This window comes from Erpetoichthys calabaricus, chromosome 1 (assembly GCF_900747795.2).
Source record: "Erpetoichthys calabaricus chromosome 1, fErpCal1.3, whole genome shotgun sequence".
Classification (NCBI taxonomy): Eukaryota; Metazoa; Chordata; class Cladistia; order Polypteriformes; family Polypteridae; genus Erpetoichthys; species Erpetoichthys calabaricus.
In genome coordinates this window covers 317,539,939-317,561,146 of record NC_041394.2, presented here as the reverse complement: position 1 = coordinate 317,561,146, position 21,208 = coordinate 317,539,939, and the positions used below count along the sequence as shown (strand labels likewise).

At 37.8% G+C, this 21,208-nt stretch overlaps 1 protein-coding gene across 1 annotated transcript in view; it reads right to left on the bottom strand.

Moving 5' to 3' along the window:
- ipo8 (importin 8) overlaps positions 1-21,208 on the bottom strand; it is a 141,330-nt gene that overhangs the window by 16,692 nt on the left and 103,430 nt on the right. Inside the window, exons 15-21 of the mRNA XM_028817948.2 lie at positions 20,767-20,927; positions 16,305-16,430; positions 15,214-15,280; positions 11,750-11,875; positions 4,423-4,520; positions 4,244-4,339; positions 1,771-1,991 (exon numbers count right to left, since the gene is read on the bottom strand). Of these exons, the coding sequence (XP_028673781.2) occupies positions 1,771-1,991; positions 4,244-4,339; positions 4,423-4,520; positions 11,750-11,875; positions 15,214-15,280; positions 16,305-16,430; positions 20,767-20,927 (895 nt within the window). The remainder of the gene's footprint in view (positions 1-1,770; positions 1,992-4,243; positions 4,340-4,422; positions 4,521-11,749; positions 11,876-15,213; positions 15,281-16,304; positions 16,431-20,766; positions 20,928-21,208) is intronic.

Below are 21,208 nucleotides of genomic sequence, written 5' to 3'. Positions count from 1 at the left end.
TGATGTTTGCCAGTTCTGCTGTCACTCCAATTTTTACTGGCTACTTCCATGCAACGCCAATAATTTAATTTCTGCAACATCCCCTGCCTATACATTCATGCCAATGGCTCTTCCTCACACCACTCACTGGTGGTTAGAGGCAAAACAATTTGCACTCACTTTACCCAATTCTGTGAGCCAATCCAAGTCAGGAACCTTTGAGATCACCAGGGGTCATGTACCTAGGCTAATGGATTTAAGCAGAGGAGCAGGTCAAGTAAGTTCTGATCTTTAAGTGCTTGATCTCACTCTCCTTCTCTCTCATAAACACACACACCTTTCTGCACAGCTTCTCAGTACGTCTCTAACCCTTCTAACAGCCTCTCTTCTCTCCCTCCCTCCCATGTCTGTGTGGCCCCACCAGAATTTTCATGACAAATACACCACTGATTACTACATCAGCTACATTTATTTTTAAAAAGGGCCAAACAAAGCAATCTTTAATATACACGAGTAAAAAATAGCTGCTTGTGAGACAAAAAAATACTCTTTTTTCATTAGGAACACACAAATTCAAATGTGATTATCCTTTCAGTCAGAAATAAAGCAGTAGGAAAATACTGAACACCAGAGCTTTCTTACAGTAAAAGACTCCATTTATCTTATGCTTAAAACATGGGAAACAACCATTGTTATTATTTACTGCAGAAAGCTGACATTTGGATGCAATAAACATAATAATTTCAAAATTTATATGGACATGCTGACAGTTACTTTAGTGCAAAAGCTTGAGAGTTGTTTAACAGGCTTTTTTGATGATTTAGTGCACATAATAGGCATAACTGAATTTATTGTACTTTTTCTCTAAGAAAATAATAGGATTAGACAAAAAAATAACAAAAAGTAGACAAAGAGTTTTATTTTGTAAAAGCTTTTTTAAATTGCCGTAATGATGCATTCTAATTGGGTAAATGTTAAAATAAAAAAACAATCTAACACAATTTCTTAGGAGCCGAAATTACTGAAGCAGGTTTCAAATTGCATGGATGGATAGAACGTAAGTATTAATAAGGATTACAAATATTCAGGTAATGTGACCAAGAGGCTAAGGCAATGTGTTGCACATTGTATACAAAACACATGAGATACACTTATTGCGTGCGGGAAGTTGTTGAGCTCACTACATCTGGTTACATTTGCTATTTCCATTCCTTTGTTCAGGATTCATGAACTCTGTTATAACCTAATGGAACTACGGTGGTATATGCAGTCGAACGTTGCCTGTACTCAGAAACACCTTATTGTGCTCATCTTAGTGGAAAAGGGAGAGACTTTCCAAGTCTTTGCATACTTCTAAAACTGAATATTATTTGATGTTAATAGTAGATGTTATTATACAGTGTTAACTACCTTTATCTTTCAAATAGTTCATTTCTTACATAGATAAAAATTGCTTATAAAAATAAACCAATCTAACACTAACGTTTCTGTATCTAAAAGTAATCATCCCTAAGGTAAAATAGTGCAACTAAACAGATGCTTAAGAACAAAACTTCAGTAATCATTCAGTTCACGCCTCTGTTCTGTATAAATAGCACAAACAGAAAGTGTTAATGTGTCTATTTAACAGAAAACAAAACCAAGACCGAAAGAATAAATATATTAATGCTGACCCCAATATAATTTGGCAAAGGCTGACATTTTCCTGCATTTATGCTATTCAATATTGTCTCCTAAGTTCTGTTGAAGCTATTTGGAAATGCTGTTTACTCATGCAACTGAATAACTTACCCAAGGAAGCAGTCAGTGTCGTTCATCCACTGATTAATAAACTGGGCTGTGATGGGCTCAGGACTATGTGGGAATCGAATATTCTCCAGTGTGTCAATAAGCAGAACTGGGTCATAATAAAGAGCAGCAATGGCAACCTGCAGACACATTATTCGAAGCTCGTTGGATTTAACTCCTCGTGTTAATCTCTCCAGGACAGCTTCCACAAACAGAGGGATACACTAAATGAAAAGAAAGACACCAAAAGTGGTCATCAACAGGATAAAGACCCACCTCTCCTCCTCATTCATTGGTCAAGAGCTCTGTCTTCAATTCAAAAGCTCAATCATGTTTTAATGCACTTCTTGTTTGTGCACTACTCTAATTTAGCAAAAAATGCATAGATTTTGCATGTTGTGGACAAAAGAGTAGATAACTGACATTGATTATCAACAAAAGTAACTTTAGGTATTCTCAAGGATATTTTGATATTGTTTGCTATTTTTCAGCATCACCATTGAAGCCTGTTATGTTATATAAACTTTGTGATCTCTGTTCTCCATGAAAACATTTTTAGCCATCTGTATAACAACATGGGGTACGTAATAGATAAAAAGAAAATGTCAGTTTTGGGTGGAGTATTACTTCAAGAGAGAAAATTGAACAAGCTGTGTGAGAAGTTATGTGGTGTATGGAATTAAGAGATGTCAGATAAAAATGAAGCAAAACTGAAAAGTCCTATTATGAGAATGATCTGGTTGTCGTGGGGTAGAAGCAAGTACAAATAGAGCAAAAGGAAGTGTGTAAAGATCCAACCTGCGAACGCTGCAATCAAGCTCAAGCCTCACTGGGTCACATATTTTGGGCCTGCACCAAATTAACATCATTCTGGACAAAAACGTTTAAGTGCCTTTCAGACAGCCTTGGTGTCACAATCCCTGCTAATTAACTAACAGGTGTGTTTGGTGTTCTTCCAGATGGATTTAACGTGGAGAAGGACAAACAAACTGTGCCTAACTCTCCTCTTTTAAGTCAGTGGGTAACTGATGTTTTATATTATTTGAAATTGGAAAAAATCAAATTCTCACTTATAGGATATGTGCAGAACTTTTTCAAAACCTGGCAGGATCTAATCAATAATATTTTAGAATAAGCTCTTAAAGCACTGAGGAAGTAGATTCCCTCCCCATTTCATCAATTTATTTATTTTTAAGTTTTACTCCGTTGGCCATGCTCTCTTTCTCAGGGGTGGGGGTTGATTTGTTTTCAATCCTATTTATTTTATAAAAATTGATATTGTATGGAATGATTACAATAAAATCAATAAAAAAAAGCCATTTAATGAAAAAACTCATTCCAGAGGTACTGTAAGTACACATGAAAGAATGGTGTATTACATGAGAAGACTGGGTCTCACTCCCAAGGGTAATTCGGGGAAATGGAAAAACAGTTGATCTTGAGTAAACTCAAATAAACACAAATAATGCCAATTATACCACTGGTAAACCCTAACAGTTACTTTATCCCACCAACAGTTAGCATTCCTGCACATATAGAGCATTAACAAAAGAGTTACAAACTAGAAGTGAAAGGCATCACAGATCTTATTTAGAAGACCCATGTTAGCTATTGGGTTGTATGGGGGAACATTGATCATCAATGCTGCATCAAAATTCCAGGGACCTGGGCTTGATTCCCAACCCATTCAGAGTCTATATACATTTTAAATACTGTATTCTCTACATCTCAGAGATATTCATATTAGGTTAACTGATGATTCTATACTGGTGAGATATAAATGAGCACGTGTGATTGCCCTGTAATGGATTGGTGTCACACAAAGGGTTCGTTCCTGACTTACACTCAAGGTTGCTGGGTAGACTAGACCTCCTGACAACCCAATAATGGACAATGCAAGATGGGAAAAAAATAGACAGATATTAACTGTTAGGCAGTATAATGATAATGCAGGTCGCTTGCTGCCTTAAAACATTTGGGCCTAAGACAGAAATCATACTAGGTGCGCTTTCTCTCAGGAGTTTGCATTTTTCTTCTGGGAGTGGCCAGGCTTCCGTTGGGAACTATTTATTCCTGGATATAGGATTTGCATATGTACCAACTCAAAACCCCTGACTGTGTTTAAAGTGATATAGAAAATGGAAAGCACAAATATTACCTGCAGAACATGCATAAGAGAGCTTAGAGGAGGCATATCATATGTGGTGTCACGGCCCCTGTAGTCTAAAGCAACATGCACCTTGAATGCTAAGGGCAGGCTCCTTAATCATGACTGTAAGAGCATCTGCATTCTTGGCTTCAAATAAGGGTTATAAAAATTGCTGAATCTGAAAAATCCCATTATAGCCACTCATAAGATATTTGGAAAGCTTTTTTTTTCTGTGAAACATTTAGAGGAATTTTGCTTGCTGTCATTTGCTGGCCAATTATCTGTACAGGCCCAAAGTTTATTGGTTGAGGTGTCTTGTCACCATACCTGATTAATGCCTCTCCCCTTACATTGAAGGATTATGACTTCTAATAGCTTGGCAGAATGACATTCTGCATCTTCCCCACTGTCCCCTGTCAAAACCTAGAAGGAAAAAAAAGGATTAATTCATTAGCCACCTTTCTAAGGTCCAATTGTGTTCACTGGAAAATCTTAAAAATCGTCACCTTTTTACACATAGTGTAAATAATCTCTAGATGCTTAGGGTTTGAAAGCAGCATGTCTGTGTCCACTGTCACATAGTTGTGTAAAAGCGGCATCATATCTGAGAAGACAAAACATGATTTTCATATTTGCTTCTGCCTAGATACCCACTAATAACAAGAAGCAGCACTTACTTTATATTTATATAGCATTTCCTACTTAATGATTAGTGAACAAAAAAAATAAAGCAAATGGAATGGCTGAGATTCTCCTCCTGAACTTTTTCCTCACATTATGTCGATATTTAGAACAGTAAAGGATTTTAACCTCTGATGACTGATCTTTTTTTTAACTCAACTTGCTTTCTTGTGAAGTATTCTGACCAATTTTTATCACACATTCTATAATTGATATCTGTGATAAGCATACTGTCCTTAGATTTTTCAGAATGATGATCATCTTAATTGCTTTGGCACGTACCTTCATATAGTTTTACAATATAAAATTAGGCTCCTCATTTTTGTTAAAATTTTGTAATCAATCAGATTAGTAAACCACTCACTCATCACTTACACAAAGGCTAATATTGATATATTGCTGTCAGGCAGGCATTTTTCTGTGACATGACACATTAACCAGGGTTATCAAAAATAAGAAAAACACATAGATGGGTCAAACATCGAGTCTGCTGCCAAATATCATAGATCACAATGCAGCACAGCTTAAAATGAAGGGCGTACTGGAATATCTGTCTTCTTGAATAGCGATACAGTGATGCAGAGAAGAGTTAGATATCATGAAGGGTTAGTGTACTCTGACCATGTTCATTATTGCAATTAGCTCATCTACAAGCCAGTCTTTGTGCCGTAAAATTTAATCTGTCTTTTCTGGGCACCCTAACTCATCCTGCAGTGTGAAGTAAGAATGAACAATAAACAAATGTATACAAAAAACAAAAAAGGGACAGTAAACACAAGCTGAAAACCAAGGAAATTCCCTATTAATAGTCTCAGAAATTTTGTGGCGAAAAACTAGTACAGTGATCCCTCGCTATATCGCGCTTCGCCTTTCGCGGCTTCACTCCATCGCGGATTTTATATGTAAGCATATTTAAATATATATCGCGGATTTTTCGCTGCTTCGCGGGTTTCTGCGGACAATAGGTCTTTTAATTTCTGGTACATGCTTCCTCAGTTGGTTTGCCCAGTTGATTTCATACAAGGGACGCTATTGGCAGATGGCTGAAAAGCTATCCAGCTAACTTTCTCTCTCTCTCTCTCTCTCTTGCGCTGACGTAGGGGGGTGTGAGCAGGGGGGCTGTGTGCAGCTGCTTCCTGAAGGACAGGCTGCACGGAGCTTCGCATACTTAAAAGCTCAAAGGGCACGTATTGATTTTTTTTATCTGTCTCTTGCTATCTCTCTCTCTCTCTCTCTCTCTTCCTGCTCCTGACAGAGGGGGTGTGAGCTGCCGCCTTCAACAGCTTTGTACCGGCGGTGCTTCGCATACTTAAAAGCCGTATTGATTTTTTTTTTGACTGCTTGCTTTGCACTCCTTTGAAAAGGAAGATATGTTTGCATTCTTTTAATTGTGAGACAGAACTGTCATCTCTGTCTTGTCATGGAGCACAGTTTAAACTTTTGAAAAAGAGACAAATGTTTGTTTGCAGTGTTTGAATAACGTTCCTGTCTCTCTACAACCTCCTGTGTTTCTGCGCAAATCTGTGACCCAAGCATGACATTCTAAAAATAACCATATAAACGTATGGTTTCTACTTCGCGGATTTTCCTACTTCGCGGGTGGCTCTGGAACGCAACCCCCGCGATGGAGGAGGGATTACTGTACTACTCTATAGATTACCCAACATGGAGATTGCTTTAGAAAATAAGGACTGGTTTTGAGGAGATGTGAGCTTGTTACATTGGGTGAATTTTTGGATTTGCTAAGCCTGACCTGAAACATAACCAATGAGACAAAGGACACACTGGTGGGGGTGGGGCGCACCAATTAAGTGAATTGTTCCAGATTACTCAGTTAGCTAACCTTTATCATGGTGTGCTTTGTGCTGGACTGAGCCACTCATAGCCTTTTATTAATATGCTCTATACCTCTAGAACACTGTTGTGCTTAATTCTATTTGAGCACTCTATTGCAGATTTAAACATAGGCTTTTTTCACAATTTTAATATGTTTCTCTTACAGTTTTAGGTCTTTCAAAATGTTTTTCACAGTGATTCACATTTCTTTCTCCTAATAGTTTTGACCAGTCTGTGTTTAGATATGACTGTGATTTTTCAAGCATGTTTTTGCCTGCTCTCAAGTTCTTTTTTCAGATATGTTCTTGTGATGGTGGGGTCCTACTCCACACTCCCTCTTCCAGATTTGGGAGTCCTCGAACCCAACACCATCGGTAATATACTGTAACTGGATGAACTAGAAGACAGTGACAAATCAAACTGAGCTAGGGCATGGTGTTAAAATGAAAAAAGTGCTTTTATTAAAAACAACTAATCCAACTAAAGGCAGCACTCAAAAACATCCATAAATAAATAATCCACAAAAAAGTAAGAATCCAAATGTTTAAAACAAGGCTAAAACATGAGAATAAAAACCTGCAGCAGACATTGGGGCAAATCAACCAAGCAGAGCTCTTTCCATGTCTCTCCAGCACACCCATGGCATGCTTAGCTGGACAGACTTCAGCCGCCGTGGTCCTCACGCTACCGACCCCCATTTTGGCTGCCTCCGCTGGCATCTGCCAGACCACTTGGGGTCGGTTGTCCTCCTGACTTCCTTCTCGCACACGCAGTCGTCCCTTGGATCCCTAGGGAGGAGTCCACCTTGATTAAACCCATTCCTCCACATAGTTAGTGGGCATGATCATTCAGCTGGCTGGCTTGTACACTCACTTTTCCCCAATGCTGCACCCTCACTCTCCAAGCCTTTCTTCCTTTTGTTTTCTCTTCCTTTTGTTTTACCCTCTTTCCTTTCTTCTTTTCCATCATCTTCCTTTCTCTGTGCCGGCCCGTACTTATACAGCTCCATGGGCGCAGCGCCTCAATCACACACCGCAGGAAGCCGATTCAGCAATTGAGAGTGATCACACCCTCATGTGCTGGTACGACTCGCCTCAATTACCTCATAAACTACCCACAGCTGCCCGGTCGTGCCCACAAAGACGGACACGGCCAAATGGATTATTTAAAAACTGGCCTCTCATTCAGAGCCGAGGACCCGCTATACCACAGTTCTGTCCAACTCGGTCACTCCTACTTTAAACAATACCACTAGTACTTCATATTTTGTTTTTTTCTAATATAAGGCTTTCTTCACTCCTCAAGCATGATGACCCCATAAGATGGCAAGTATGGGTGGATGCAGAAAGACAATGTAAATGAGCAGAAGCCTGACACTGGCCAATGAACAACAAGGTTAGGTGTGGAATAAACTTGAAGACACTAAAGTTAGACAAAGCTAAATTAAAATTTTTACTTTACACAGTACTGTTGTCTTTTTTGTGAAGTTTATTGCGATAGCTCTTTCTGGAAAGTGCGCTACATACATTAATATATTCCTGCATATTGTATATAAAATATATTAACCTCTGTACAAAGACTTACAGAATTCTTTTAAAATTAATTATGTAATGAACCAATAACTGACCAATGTCTACAGTATTTTTTCACAGTATACAGTGGTGTGAAAAACTATTTGCCCCCTTCCTGATTTCTTATTCTTTTGCATGTTTGTCACACAAAATGTTTCTGATCATCAAACACATTTAACCATTAGTCAAATATAACACAAGTAAACACAAAATGCAGTTTGTAAATGATGGTTTTTATTATTTAGGGAGAAAAAAAATCCAAACCTACATGGCCCTGTGTGAAAAAGTAATTGCCCCCTTGTTAAAAAATAACCTAACTGTGGTGTATCACACCTGAGTTCAATTTCCGTAGCCACCCCCAGGCCTGATTACTGCCACACCTGTTTCAATCAAGAAATCACTTAAATAGGAGCTGCCTGACACAGAGAAGTAGACCAAAAGCACCTCAAAAGCTAGACATCATGCCAAGATCCAAAGAAATTCAGGAACAAATGAGAACAGAAGTAATTGAGATCTATCAGTCTGGTAAAGGTTATAAAGCCATTTCTAAAGCTTTGGGACTCCAGCGAACCACAGTGAGAGCCATTATCCACAAATGGCAAAAACATGGAACAGTGGTGAACCTTCCCAGGAGTGGCCGGCCGACCAAAATTACCCCAAGAGCGCAGAGACGACTCATCCGAGAGGTCACAAAAGACCCCAGGACAACGTCTAAAGAACTGGAGGCCTCACTTGCCTCAATTAAGGTCAGTGTTCACGACTCCACCATAAGAAAGAGACTGGGCAAAAACGGCCTGCATGGCAGATTTCCAAGACGCAAACCACTGTTAAGCAAAAAGAACATTAGGGCTCGTCTCAATTTTGCTAAGAAACATCTCAATGATTGCCAAGACTTTTGGGAAAATACCTTGTGGACTGATGAGACAAAAGTTGAACTTTTTGGAAGGCAAATGTCCCGTTACATCTGGCGTAAAAGGAACACAGCATTTCAGAAAAAGAACATCATACCAACAGTAAAATATGGTGGTGGTAGTGTGATGGTCTGGGGTTGTTTTGCTGCTTCAGGACCTGGAAGGCTTGCTGTGATAGATGGAACCATGAATTCTACTGTCTACCAAAAAATCCTGAAGGAGAATGTCCGGCCATCTGTTCGTCAACTCAAGCTGAAGCGATCTTGGGTGCTGCAACAGGACAATGACCCAAAACACACCAGCAAATCCACCTCTGAATGGCTGAAGAAAAACAAAATGAAGACTTTGGAGTGGCCTAGTCAAAGTCCTGACCTGAATCCAATTGAGATGCTATGGCATGACCTTAAAAAGGCAGTTCATGCTAGAAAACCCTCAAATAAAGCTGAATTACAACAATTTTGCAAAGATGAGTGGGCCAAAATTCCTCCAGAGCGCTGTCAAAGACTCATTGCAAGTTATCGCAAACGCTTGATTGTAGTTATTGCTGCTAAGGGTGGCCCAACCAGTTATTAGGTTCAGGGGGCAATTACTTTTTCACACAGGGCCATGTAGGTTTGGATTTTTTTTTCTCCCTAAATAATAAAAACCACCATTTACAAACTGCATTTTGTGTTTACTTGTGTTATATTTGACTAATGGTTGAATGTGTTTGATGATCAGAAACATTTTGTGTGACAAACATGCAAAAGAATAAGAAATCAGGAAGGGGGCAAATAGTTTTTCACACCACTGTAATTAAATCAATGCAGCTTTCTTACATGTACTACATGTGAACACATTTTGGTAAGCCGTTTATTAAATGTGTATCAGGAAAATTAAGTTCAATACAATTTATTTTTATATAGTGTAGCACTACCAGAATTTTAGATTCTGTTCCTACTGGTGTATGTAGGCAATTGTGTCCATCATCACTATGAGTAGAATGATGACTTTTTATGTAAATCTTTATATGATCTGTATATATTAACATTAATATACACTGGATGAAACTGCTATTTATTTATTGTTTCTACTCATCACTCTATGGTTTTTGAAAGTTCAAACCTATTTTTTTCTTTATAAAAGGTTGAGATCTGCCCACCACTGATAAAGTCTAAACTATGATACAGGATGTGAAATTTACTAATGTGGACAGCTACAGCATATATAAGTGGTCCTCCAGGTTAAAGGAGCAGGCACAGAAAGGAAACCAGGAGGGTATTGTAAGCTTATATACAAAAGGTCAGATGCAAAATCATTGGCTTTGTTTGCTTATGTTAATCTGGTTAAACCTTTCAAACAGGTTGGGAGACGAGAAATAATTTTAAATGAAACATTTCTTTTTTTCTCTCTTAATTTTTAGTTTCATTTAGAGTTTGATAAACAATTTTAGGGTATATGATTTTGTTAGTCTGAAAGGAAGGATCTTCTGTTTTGTGTTCAACTTTTGAATATACAGTAATTTTCAATTTTACATGTGAGTGGGGTTTTAAACTGTGCTGATTTCTTATACACTCAAAATATTTAAAGTATACCACTTTTGCAACTTTTTGTAACATCATCCCTTCTGAAATGTATTGTGAAAAATACAACACAAAGTAGTCCATGCATGGTACAACTTATTGGATAGTCATCCTTTTTATCAAACTCATTTCCATGGGATCCTGACTGGCTGGGTCCACCCTACAATCTATTTAAAATATGCCCCCACAAACTTGGCCCTCAGATCACTTAAATCATCATTATGTCCTTTCTTTCTAGTGACATTACGTCAAATGTGGCTCTATAACATCCATCATAAAAATCCTGGTTAGGCAAAGTTATTAAGGGACAACATGTCAGATAAATAAACTTAACAGGAAAAAAAAAATCAAAAGAAGATTAAATTACAGGAATTCAAATATAAACCAAAGCATCTCAACAAAGAGCCACCCAGATTCAAAACAAGAGACACAACCAAGGTCAAATCCAGAATATCAAAACTAAGCTCTCTTTAAATGGTGAGATTATCTGGCTTTGTGATAAAATGGGAGCTTTCCTTTTTGATTAATGGGTGTCCATTTTCTCTTTGTTTTTTATCTTTCAAAACATGAATGTCTCATTTGTGCTCTTTTTTTCTTTTAATTTATCAAAAAATAAAAGAAACTGACAAAAGGCCAAGTTCTATAAAGGCCTATTTACAAAATCTTAACATTAATGTCAGAAGCATATGCATACATGTGAAAATGATGCCTATGGCACAGCATTGTGTCTTCTACAGCTCATTCAATATCATCAGCATTCAAAAAACCAGAACACAAAAAGGAAGTAGGAAGAAGTAATGTTACTATGTGTTACCAGCACTTTGAGCTACATTATTTGTATGAAAATGTGCTATATAAATAAATGTTGTTGTTGTTGTTGTTACCAAGTAGTGTGGTAGACCAGAGGACTTTAGGTACCTTCAAAACTAGACTTGATATTATTTTGGAAAAATTAAGTGGCTAGAACTAACAAGCTTAATTAATCTGAATGATCAGTTCTTCTCTAAATTTTTCTAATGATCTAGCACAAAAAAAAAAACAAAAAAACGCAAAGACAAATGCCAACATACCCTAAAAACTCAACACACCATGCAAAAATGCTAAGCTGCTCTCACAGTGTGACACAGGAAAGGTGTGTAAATGTCAGTACATGTTGTTATATGGACAAAACAGACCAGAAAAGATAGTTGCAGCTTTTCAGCCCCATCAAATCTTAAACGTTAATGTGCTTTACAGTCCTTGATAATAGCTGCCACAATGCCCAGTTAGTACCTGTAAAGTAATCCAAGCATTCATGTTGAAAGACTTCATATAAAACAGCAAGGAGCTGCCACATCTGAGGAGAAATTGTCTGACATGTCAAGCCAAATGCCAATGAGAGGACCTCTTCATAGAACTCTGGGGGGAGAAAATGTTCATTTTAAGTTAATTTGAAATGTGTAAATGCTGAATATGATAAAATATTGCTTTATCCAGAAGCAGCCCTCCAATTTGCATGAAAAGACTTAAAGAAAGCCAGCAGGCCCAGGTAAGAAAATGATTAAGTTTGCTTGCCAATTACAAACACAATCACTGGAGGGCCACATATCGGGTATGCTATAAAATGGGATAACTGAACAGGGTCAGATAATAATGCATGTACTATGGCTACAGCACTTTAAGGATGCCTTCATGATATGTTGTAAGAGCAACTCATTTTGTTTATATAGTGCCTCCTCAGGCTAAAAGCAATGTACTAATATTCAAAAACCATAATGGGGGCAGAAGCACAGAAAAAGCCCAATAAGTAATACTGGGTCTAAATAGTAGCAAATCATAAATAACAAATAAAAGAAAAAATATGAAATTTTGGTGAGCATAAGACAAAAATAAACTGGAATAAAACAGAAAATCCTGTAAGACAAGAAACAAAGAACTTACTTTGCGACAAAAAATACCATCATATGAAACCTGGACACAAGGAAGTAAACTGAGAGAAGGGAGTCATAATATTAATTTATGTCAAGTGCCTTCCTGAAGAGAAGTGATAAGTTGCTTTTTAAAAGAACAATTCAGTCAGTAGATCCAATTAATTTAGGGGAGTCTTTCCAGAGCGTGAAGGCCCCATAACCCATGTAGCACAGGGTTAATGTTACATCAATGGACTGGAGTCAGTGGACAGGACTGTAATGATGCAGGACTTTACTGAATTAGCCAGTGTGAGATATGGCCGGTCATTCACCCCGGCCAATACCCCCAAGCCACTAGATGGAGCCCTCCTTGCAGCATGGAGGTGGCCCGAATGCCAGCAGGGAATTATGGACAACGAAGTTTTTATGCACAGCCCTGCTGGCTACCATGGGGACCGCCAGGAGTCGCTGCAGGGAGACACAAGGACATCTATTTTCCCTACAACCCGGAAGTACATCCCAGTCACATAGACAGAAGGAATGACGTGCTTCCGGGATGAAAAAGAAGAGTTTTGATCTGACCCAGAAGTGCTAAGAAGTCACATGGACTGAGGGTTCAGAAGCACTTCCGGGTCATGGACTATAAAGGATTGTGGGAAATCCCAGATGGACGAGCTGAGCTGGGTGGAAGGGTGGCAACATGTCTGGGAGTGGTGGAGTATTATTGATTATTGTTTATTGGAGTAGTGTGGAGTAGTGGTGCTTTGTGCACAGTATTATAATAAATTCAATATTTTGGACTTTTATCTGGTGTCTGCCGTGGTGTCCGAGGGTTCAAGGGAGCGAGAGCGTCCCCTATCTGTCACACCAGTAAAAGGTAATTTAAAACTTTGTGGGTTAGCAACAAGATTTTGAATTCAGTCCCAGAAAACACAGCAGGCAAATAAAGACAAAATAGGCTTCCTGTGCTTGCCGCACAAATCTGTCCGAGGGCTCTTGCAAGATAGTTTTCAACCAAATGGAACACAGACAATAAATTAGAAGGGCTACAGAAACAATGAGCAACAACAAAGAGCTACAGAAGACAGTTCAGGGTGTGATGAAAGCATTGACAAGTTTCTCAATATTAAAAAAGTGGAAACAAACACACACAGAATACACAACCAAATCTGCTGGCACAAAGCTGGTCTAAGAATATTATTTTGTATTATTGTGATAGCTGGGAGTGTAGCATGAAGGCAGGATTTGACAGGTGTGGTGCGGAGCGATCCAGTACACAAGTGGTTGACCTTATTTTGCAGAGCAGGTCATTGATGGATGAATATTAAAATTAGTGTAAATTTTATAAAGGAGCTGGATTGACAGAGAAGATAACAGGATGATAGACTAGCATTAATGGAATTATATAGATTTTTCATTTTATCATGGAATAAGTTAGGGAATTTTTGACTTTCTTCACTAAAAGAATTAGTATTGGTGCAAGGTGCAGGCTGAAGTACTGTAGCTTATTATTCACAGAGAACAAAATCCTAAAGTTATAATGGCCACTCTGTGTTGCTCATTATATACATCCTTGGCTGCGGTTCATGCATCTCCATAAGCCCTTAGATAGATAGAAATTCCGGCTATGTAAAGTGAGTCCAATCTTTTTGCCGTATTCTCTCTTGGGGTGTGCATCACTTTTCTTTTCCAAATCTTTCCTTTGCTTGGAGTTTGAAATTATTTCTTATTCTCATATGACCTATTCTGTATGCTACTTTCCATGCAAATTAAATTACTGCTTAAATTTCCAAAACAATTTTTTAATCACAGATCATGATTACATTTACAAGAAACAACTGACTTCTTTAAAATAGCACTTACAGAATAAAGCAGAAGATTCAAGACTGTTCTTATTTTTCACCTACAGTAATGAAATTCACAATTCAGTGGTTGGGGAATTACTCTGTTTATATAGAAACTAGGCTTTAAATTAAGATAATGCCTAAATATAATTATACATCTATATCAGCCCAAAGAACATCAACATCATTTGCAAATTAATTACATAAATATTTGGTGTCACGTGCTTCAACATTTTACAACTGAAATGATCTGTATATACAAATTATCAGGTATGAAAGAAACTTTTGGTAGGTCAAGCAACTCCTTCAGGGCCTTTTACAAGGTAAGGGACAATAAGGTAAATTATGATCATTAACTCCAATACCAAAACACGGCTGATGTCAGTCAGCAGGAACTCAAAGCTCCACCAAATCCAGTTATAATGTAATATCAAAAGGAATCCTCCGAAGGAATGTACTGGGTAGCAAGAGGCCTAACCAGTGATTACCCTCTAGGCATAAGAACCCATGCAGGAATCCCACTCAAGTAGAGTAGAATCACCAGAAGAGACTGGTTTGATTCGGAAGATAAGAATAGAGGGGTAAAAAAAGCTTTCAGAGTACCAGTGGATAAGCAACTGTAAAACTACAGGAGGAAATCAGGAAAGGTCAAGTAGGAACTTATTTGTTCATCTTTTCTGTGGCTTTGGTTTGCCAGAGTTATACTAATCTAACCTTACAAGTGAAATTAAAACTATTTACTCATTGTCTGATCGTGTTCTATAAAACTGTATCACTTCTGGTGGCCTAGACCTAAACAAATGTTTCCTGCTAATTTTAAAGAAAGCATCAGCTGTGCGAATTGCTAAATGTCAATTAAAAGAGTAAGAGTAAATAAATGACTATAAATTATGCAGAGCAAATGTAAGCCACTAAGACCATCTCAACTGCTTATAATCAGAAGTCTTTACACACCCAACCACTGATCAAGAGAGAAACCTGATTAATAAAGCTCTGGTCGTACCTATGATGGGTTTCTGCAACACCAAACCAATGACCTGTAAGCAGATCCCTTCCAACTGCTGTGTTATCTGTATAAAAAAATAATAAAAAGGTATAAACATGTAAAATTCTATTGCACAAGATATGGCAATAATTAAAGCCAAAGTTAAAAACAGAAAGATAATAGGCAAACCATGGACAACTCCAGTTATTCTGATATTTTAAATGTGTTCAGAGTGTCATTTGAAAAAAAGAAAATTATAATGACTTAAAGTAATGACACTTGTGAAAAGCATGAAATAAAAGTTTCATTAGCAAATTAAGACTAGAAAATGCTACTAATCCTAGACTTCTCATTAGGCACTGCCATAGTGAACCAACAAATCCAACTGATTATGTTGGAGAAACAGAGCATAGAGATCTGAACCAGCTTGGTTCCACTCATTTCTGGTAGCCTTTGCAAGCTATTGTAGATATGTGAGTTTGGAGTTCAAGTTTCTATGCTATTCTTATTCTTTGCATGAACAAGTTTATCATATTACTGTTATGCCAATGACCCTGAACTTTTTTTCCTCCCCATACACAGATCTCCACCCAGGTTTCAGAATGCCTAATAAATGTCTCATTGTCACTGGCTCAGTGCGGTCTTTGTTTGTTTGAGTTTTTGAAAACAGTCAACCCATTTTCCTACATGAGCTGATCCGAGTAAAGCAGTGTGTGCGTGATCTTAATAACTTATTAATACATTAATTTAATAATACTAATGATAAGAAGATGAAGGTGTAAAGTGTGGATATTTAATTTCCATATTCTGCATAGTCTAATGCAGCCTTACAGTTTATCACAGTTTTCTTTCCAGTGAATAAAAGTCATATTACATCATTTTAGCATTTCCAACCAACATATCTTTTTGACGGACTCAGGGACCCAAGAGGAATAAACAGAAAACCCCAGGATCAACACAATTTAAATTGAAAACTGTATTGTGTTCCTGTCCAATTTTATAAAACAAGAAATACTATTATAAAAGCTAGTGGAAATACAAAAACAAATCTTCCACAATTTAAGATGCAGGTCTCTTTTCAGATTAAAAAGCTAGCAAGAGAAGCTCACCTCTTTGTGGTCTCCCATGACGGTGAGGATGGTATCAATGGTGCTAAGAATTCCTAAAGCCATCACTGTTTTATCTTCACTCTCCTCATACTCATCACTCAGAAGAACTTTGTTGAATATGTCAGCCTGTTGCACAAGAAAGCAAGTTCAGTCGCCAAAATGTGACATCACTTAACGCATAACAAATACAGTGAGAGTTAAGATTAAAAGCTAAAATAAATATATGTCAAATCCAAATTATAGCGAATACCAATGTAATGGAATTTTCAGAATAATTAACACTTTTTGTGTGCCGAGACAAACGTTCATACAACATCATGTTAAACGAATTTCATTTTAACAAAATTTAAATTTCAGTATAACAAAATGAAATGATCCTCCAGCTCCAGATATCCAGCTAGCACATTGGAGATCTCTGGGTCCACGGTTCTTCAGGTTGATCCTCCAGTTAGCTGTGAACCACCAATCACACCGAGACTGAAGAGGTGGTGAACCAGCCAAGAATAGGGAAGGCTGCAGGGACCTGTGTTATCCAGGGTGAACATCTCCAGGCTGGTGGCAAGGTTGTCTTCCTGGCATTGCAAGCAATCTTTGCTTCCATTTGGGAGATGGGCGTTATCCCAACTGACATGGAAAATGGGACTTGTCATCCCTATCTGGAAATGGTAGGGTGATTGCCTGGATTGCGACAACCACAGGTAGAAAACACTGCTCTCAGTGCCAGGTAAGGTCCTTGCTAAGGTCATCCTCAATAGGATCCGTGATTACTTACTTGCCTACCAATGGTTGGAGCAGTCTGGTTTTACGCATAAGATGTTTACCATCGACCACATCCTGGCATTGAGGGTTCTCATGGAACGCAAAAGTGGATATCGGCACAGGTTCTTTGTAGCCTGTGTCGATTTTCGGAAAGCGTTCGACTCAGTTGATCGAGATGCCCTGTGGGACATCCTGAGACTTCGCGGAATCCCCTAAAGGTTGCTGGATATCATGGTCAGCCTGTACATTGGTACTGTGCAGAGTGGAGGCACAACATCTACGTTTATCAACAGTTGATTCTGGGGTTTGTCAGGGGTGTGCTCTTGCTCCTACTCTGTTCAATGCTTACATGGACTGGGTGTTGGGCGAGGTTGTGGGTTCCAGCGGCTGTGGGGCATCTGTCGATGAAGAAAGATTCACTAATCTTGACTTTGCTGACGATGCTGGATCTTCAATGGAGGCTCTGATCAAGGCTCTCGAGAGACTGAGGAGGAGTCTGATTGTCTAGGCTTGTGAATATCCTAGATAAAAACCAAGATCCAGGCCTTTAATGACCTCTTAGACACAGCCATCAGCAGTGTGTCTTTCTGTGGAGAGAGTGTTGGCCTTGTCGAGAGGTTTACTTACCTCGGCAGTGACATTCAAGTCTCTGGTGACTCTTCCTATGAAGTCAGTAGACAGATTGGGAAAGCATGGGGGGTCATGAGGTTACTGGAAAGGGGTGGTGTGGCACTCCCGATATCTATGCAAATAGGCGAAGGTCCAAGTCTTTAAAGTCCTGGTGCTTCCTGTCTTGCTATATGGTTGCGAGAAATGGATGCTATCCAGTGGTCTGAGATGAAGACTGTGTGTCTTCGGAGAATCGTTGGTTACTGCTGTTTGACTTTGTGTCAAATGAGCGATTGCTCAGAGTCCCGAATGAGGAACATTACCTGCATTGTGAGGGAGTGTCAGATTTTTAAATTTTGAATTAGGGATGCTCAACTTGTATAATGCAAAGTTGACTGACTGACAGAGTGATCAACAAAAATGCTATTTCTCGTTTAATTAAAAAGCTGAAATTTGGCAGGATGGTACATATGGGGCTGTAGGAATCTGCTAAGAAAGGACATTTTGATATGTCAATATTTAGGAGTAACCCTGCTCCCACAATACAAAACCTAAATACATGTACCATAAAATTTCAAAAATTATTTGAATGATAACTGAAATTTAGTGATGTTATAGTAAAAGGAAAATTAGCCAATAAATTGTAACTAAATTTATTTGATGATTTTATTAATATTATGCTAACGTACATGCTCTGTGCTGTGCTGACTGCACGCTTTATATAAATAAAGAATGGAGCAGAAATGATTTAAGGGTCAAACAGCAGCACTAACCAATAGGGTGAACAAAAGACTGAAAAAGGGGAGGTGTCCTGGACAGGAGAAAAGAGATCATGCTTGACTTGTACAGGTCTGAAAAGGAAGAAGAAAACTCAGTGAAGCTCAGTGGTTAGCATGCACTCTATAAAGCTCCAGTTGGGAGCTGTGGCTATGAGGTGGTGTTGCTTTTCTGGAAACAAAAAGGGGAGGGAAGAGGGAAGTAGAGACGGAAAGTGTATTCTCGGATCCAAGACAAACCTATATGTAGTCGGGAGGATGGGGTCAGGACTTCAGAGGCTTGATTGCCTGATCTAATGTGCCGAGCCCCTGATATTTTTCTTGAATAAATGGATGATCAATAGTGGTAAGCCCCTGATCTTTTTACCCATCATATACAACATAGCCATTGATAAATGTTATTCCATTATATGAACGTGCACAAAAGAACAGAGAGACTCTAATACCTACAAATCCTTAAAACACCACTGAATCACTTGTGTCAGTTTAAACTTTCAGGGCCCTCCTTGAGCTGCTCCATTGTAATATACATTTGCATCTACAAACTTTGAAAGGGGACCACTACCCCCAACCTCCAAAACAGTTTACATTTATATGCACATCTGCTTACTTTGAAAGGGAAAGCCCCAAGTCACAGCTCTCCAAAATCCTTTACATATACATTTGCATTGCCAACTTTAAAGGGGGAGCACACACAACTGATGAAAAACATTGCACTTAAGTGAATGAATTAAATAAATGAAAATCATAAACATCTAATAATGATAATATATACTCAAATTTCACATTATTTCTTCTGATTACTTGTTTCAATTTAAATAATACACATTCCTGTAAAACTGTCTTTTGCAAGGACATCAACAACAGCCAAGTCACATGGAAAAGCAGGAATTGATCTAATGCAGTAATCTTTTATTCTTGTGCCATTGTGTATAGCATATTCAAGAGTAAGCAGCTAAAGTGATTTAATAATATTTTATTATTTCTCATTTGGCTGACACCTTTATCCAAGGCAACTTACTACAATTTTGAGATACAATTACATTTCTTTTGTTTTTTCCACTTGAAGAACAGGCAGTTGAAATCACTTGCTTATGGTGTCTGAAGTCTTAACAACTACACCACACTGCCTTCCAATTATATTAGCTCTGTGCTATAAAAAAACAAACAAAAAAAAACTACAAATGCTGTATACAGAAAAGCACTTAGTTACATAATACTTTCCACACACCTGATTAATTGACAGCACTATAACTGAGATTCATTTGTCTTATGAAATAAGGATAAGACTGGGTAACACAGATAGTATTTTACATGCAAGAAAATACTTAAGCATGTCTTTTTTGTTGGATAGTCACAAGGTTACTTTCACAACCAGAAAAGCAGACATCCTGGGAAAATTGTTGCCAAGTTATTATTATTATATATTTGTCTGACACCTTCATCAAATGCAACTTATAAAATTAGTCAAATCAAGTCAAGTATAACTATTTATAAAGTATGTTTAAAACAGCTTTAGCTGAAACCAAAATGATGTAGAGGCAAAACTAAAAAAAACAATTAAAATATATAAACACAACATAACCACAATCATAACCAACCGTACCTAAAAATATACTTAATAGTTACGCATGGCCATACACACTCAGATCATGAATGTACATGGGTCAATATATACAAACATAATACTAACCTCTTATGGGTCCAAGGCAAGAAGAAATTAGTCTTTAATAATGACTTTAAAGTGGACAATGTAGGAGCAGACCTGACATTATAAAGTAAACTATTACAAAGATGGGGAGCAGCTACCCGATCCCCCCTTTGCTTGAACATCAATGTTCGTACAGCTAAGAGTAACTGAGGCTATGTTATGTCTATTTAGAGATGTTGTTTTACAGTTGGAATCGAGACAGGTTTAGTGGCTCGCTCAGACTTACGTAGTAAGACAGAGGCAAGAAGTGAACCTGTAAACTTATGATATAAAGTCCACTGCCTCAAGCACTATACTACTGCTAGCACATATGATGCTGTAGTCAACTTTATTTTACAGTAAGTTGCTCAGCTAGAACATAGAAAGCATCTAGATTTTGAACAGATGTTAAAAATATGATTCACTTGAGCATGCTATATAGCAATTCACTTTAAATAAAAGATTCTGGAATTTAAAACCTCAACACAATTATAAACCATTTAAATGAATAACAGTGTTGGACTAATGAGTCTCTTCATGTCAAAACTGTTTTTACTTAATTGAAACAATGTCTTTTCACTTTCTGTTGGAGTCAAATACATCAAAATATGGTCTTATTTCACCCTACCAGATTCTGTGTCATTTCGATAGCAATGATGGCCACTTCCTTGCTGTATTCACAAATCATCTTCTGAATGACATTAGTCAAGTCATCATTTTCTGTTTCTTTAATCACATGTAGGAGTTCCTGCATCACAGGCTTGATTAAAGGCTTTATGTACGTCTTTGCTGCAACAGATAAAAATAAAATGCACGTGATTGACATAATTCACAAAAGAGCCCAAAGTGAAAGTCAGAGTTCAAAAATAAGGAAAGTATTGTCCTGATATACTGTATTACAATTTTGTTTTGTCATATACAGTACTGTGCAAAAGTTTTAGGCAGGTGTGAAAAAATGCTGTAAACAAAGAATGCTTTCAAAAATGGAAGTGTTAATCATTTATTTTCATCAATCAACAAAATGCAGTGAATGAACAAAAGATAAATCTAAATCAAATCAATATTTGGTG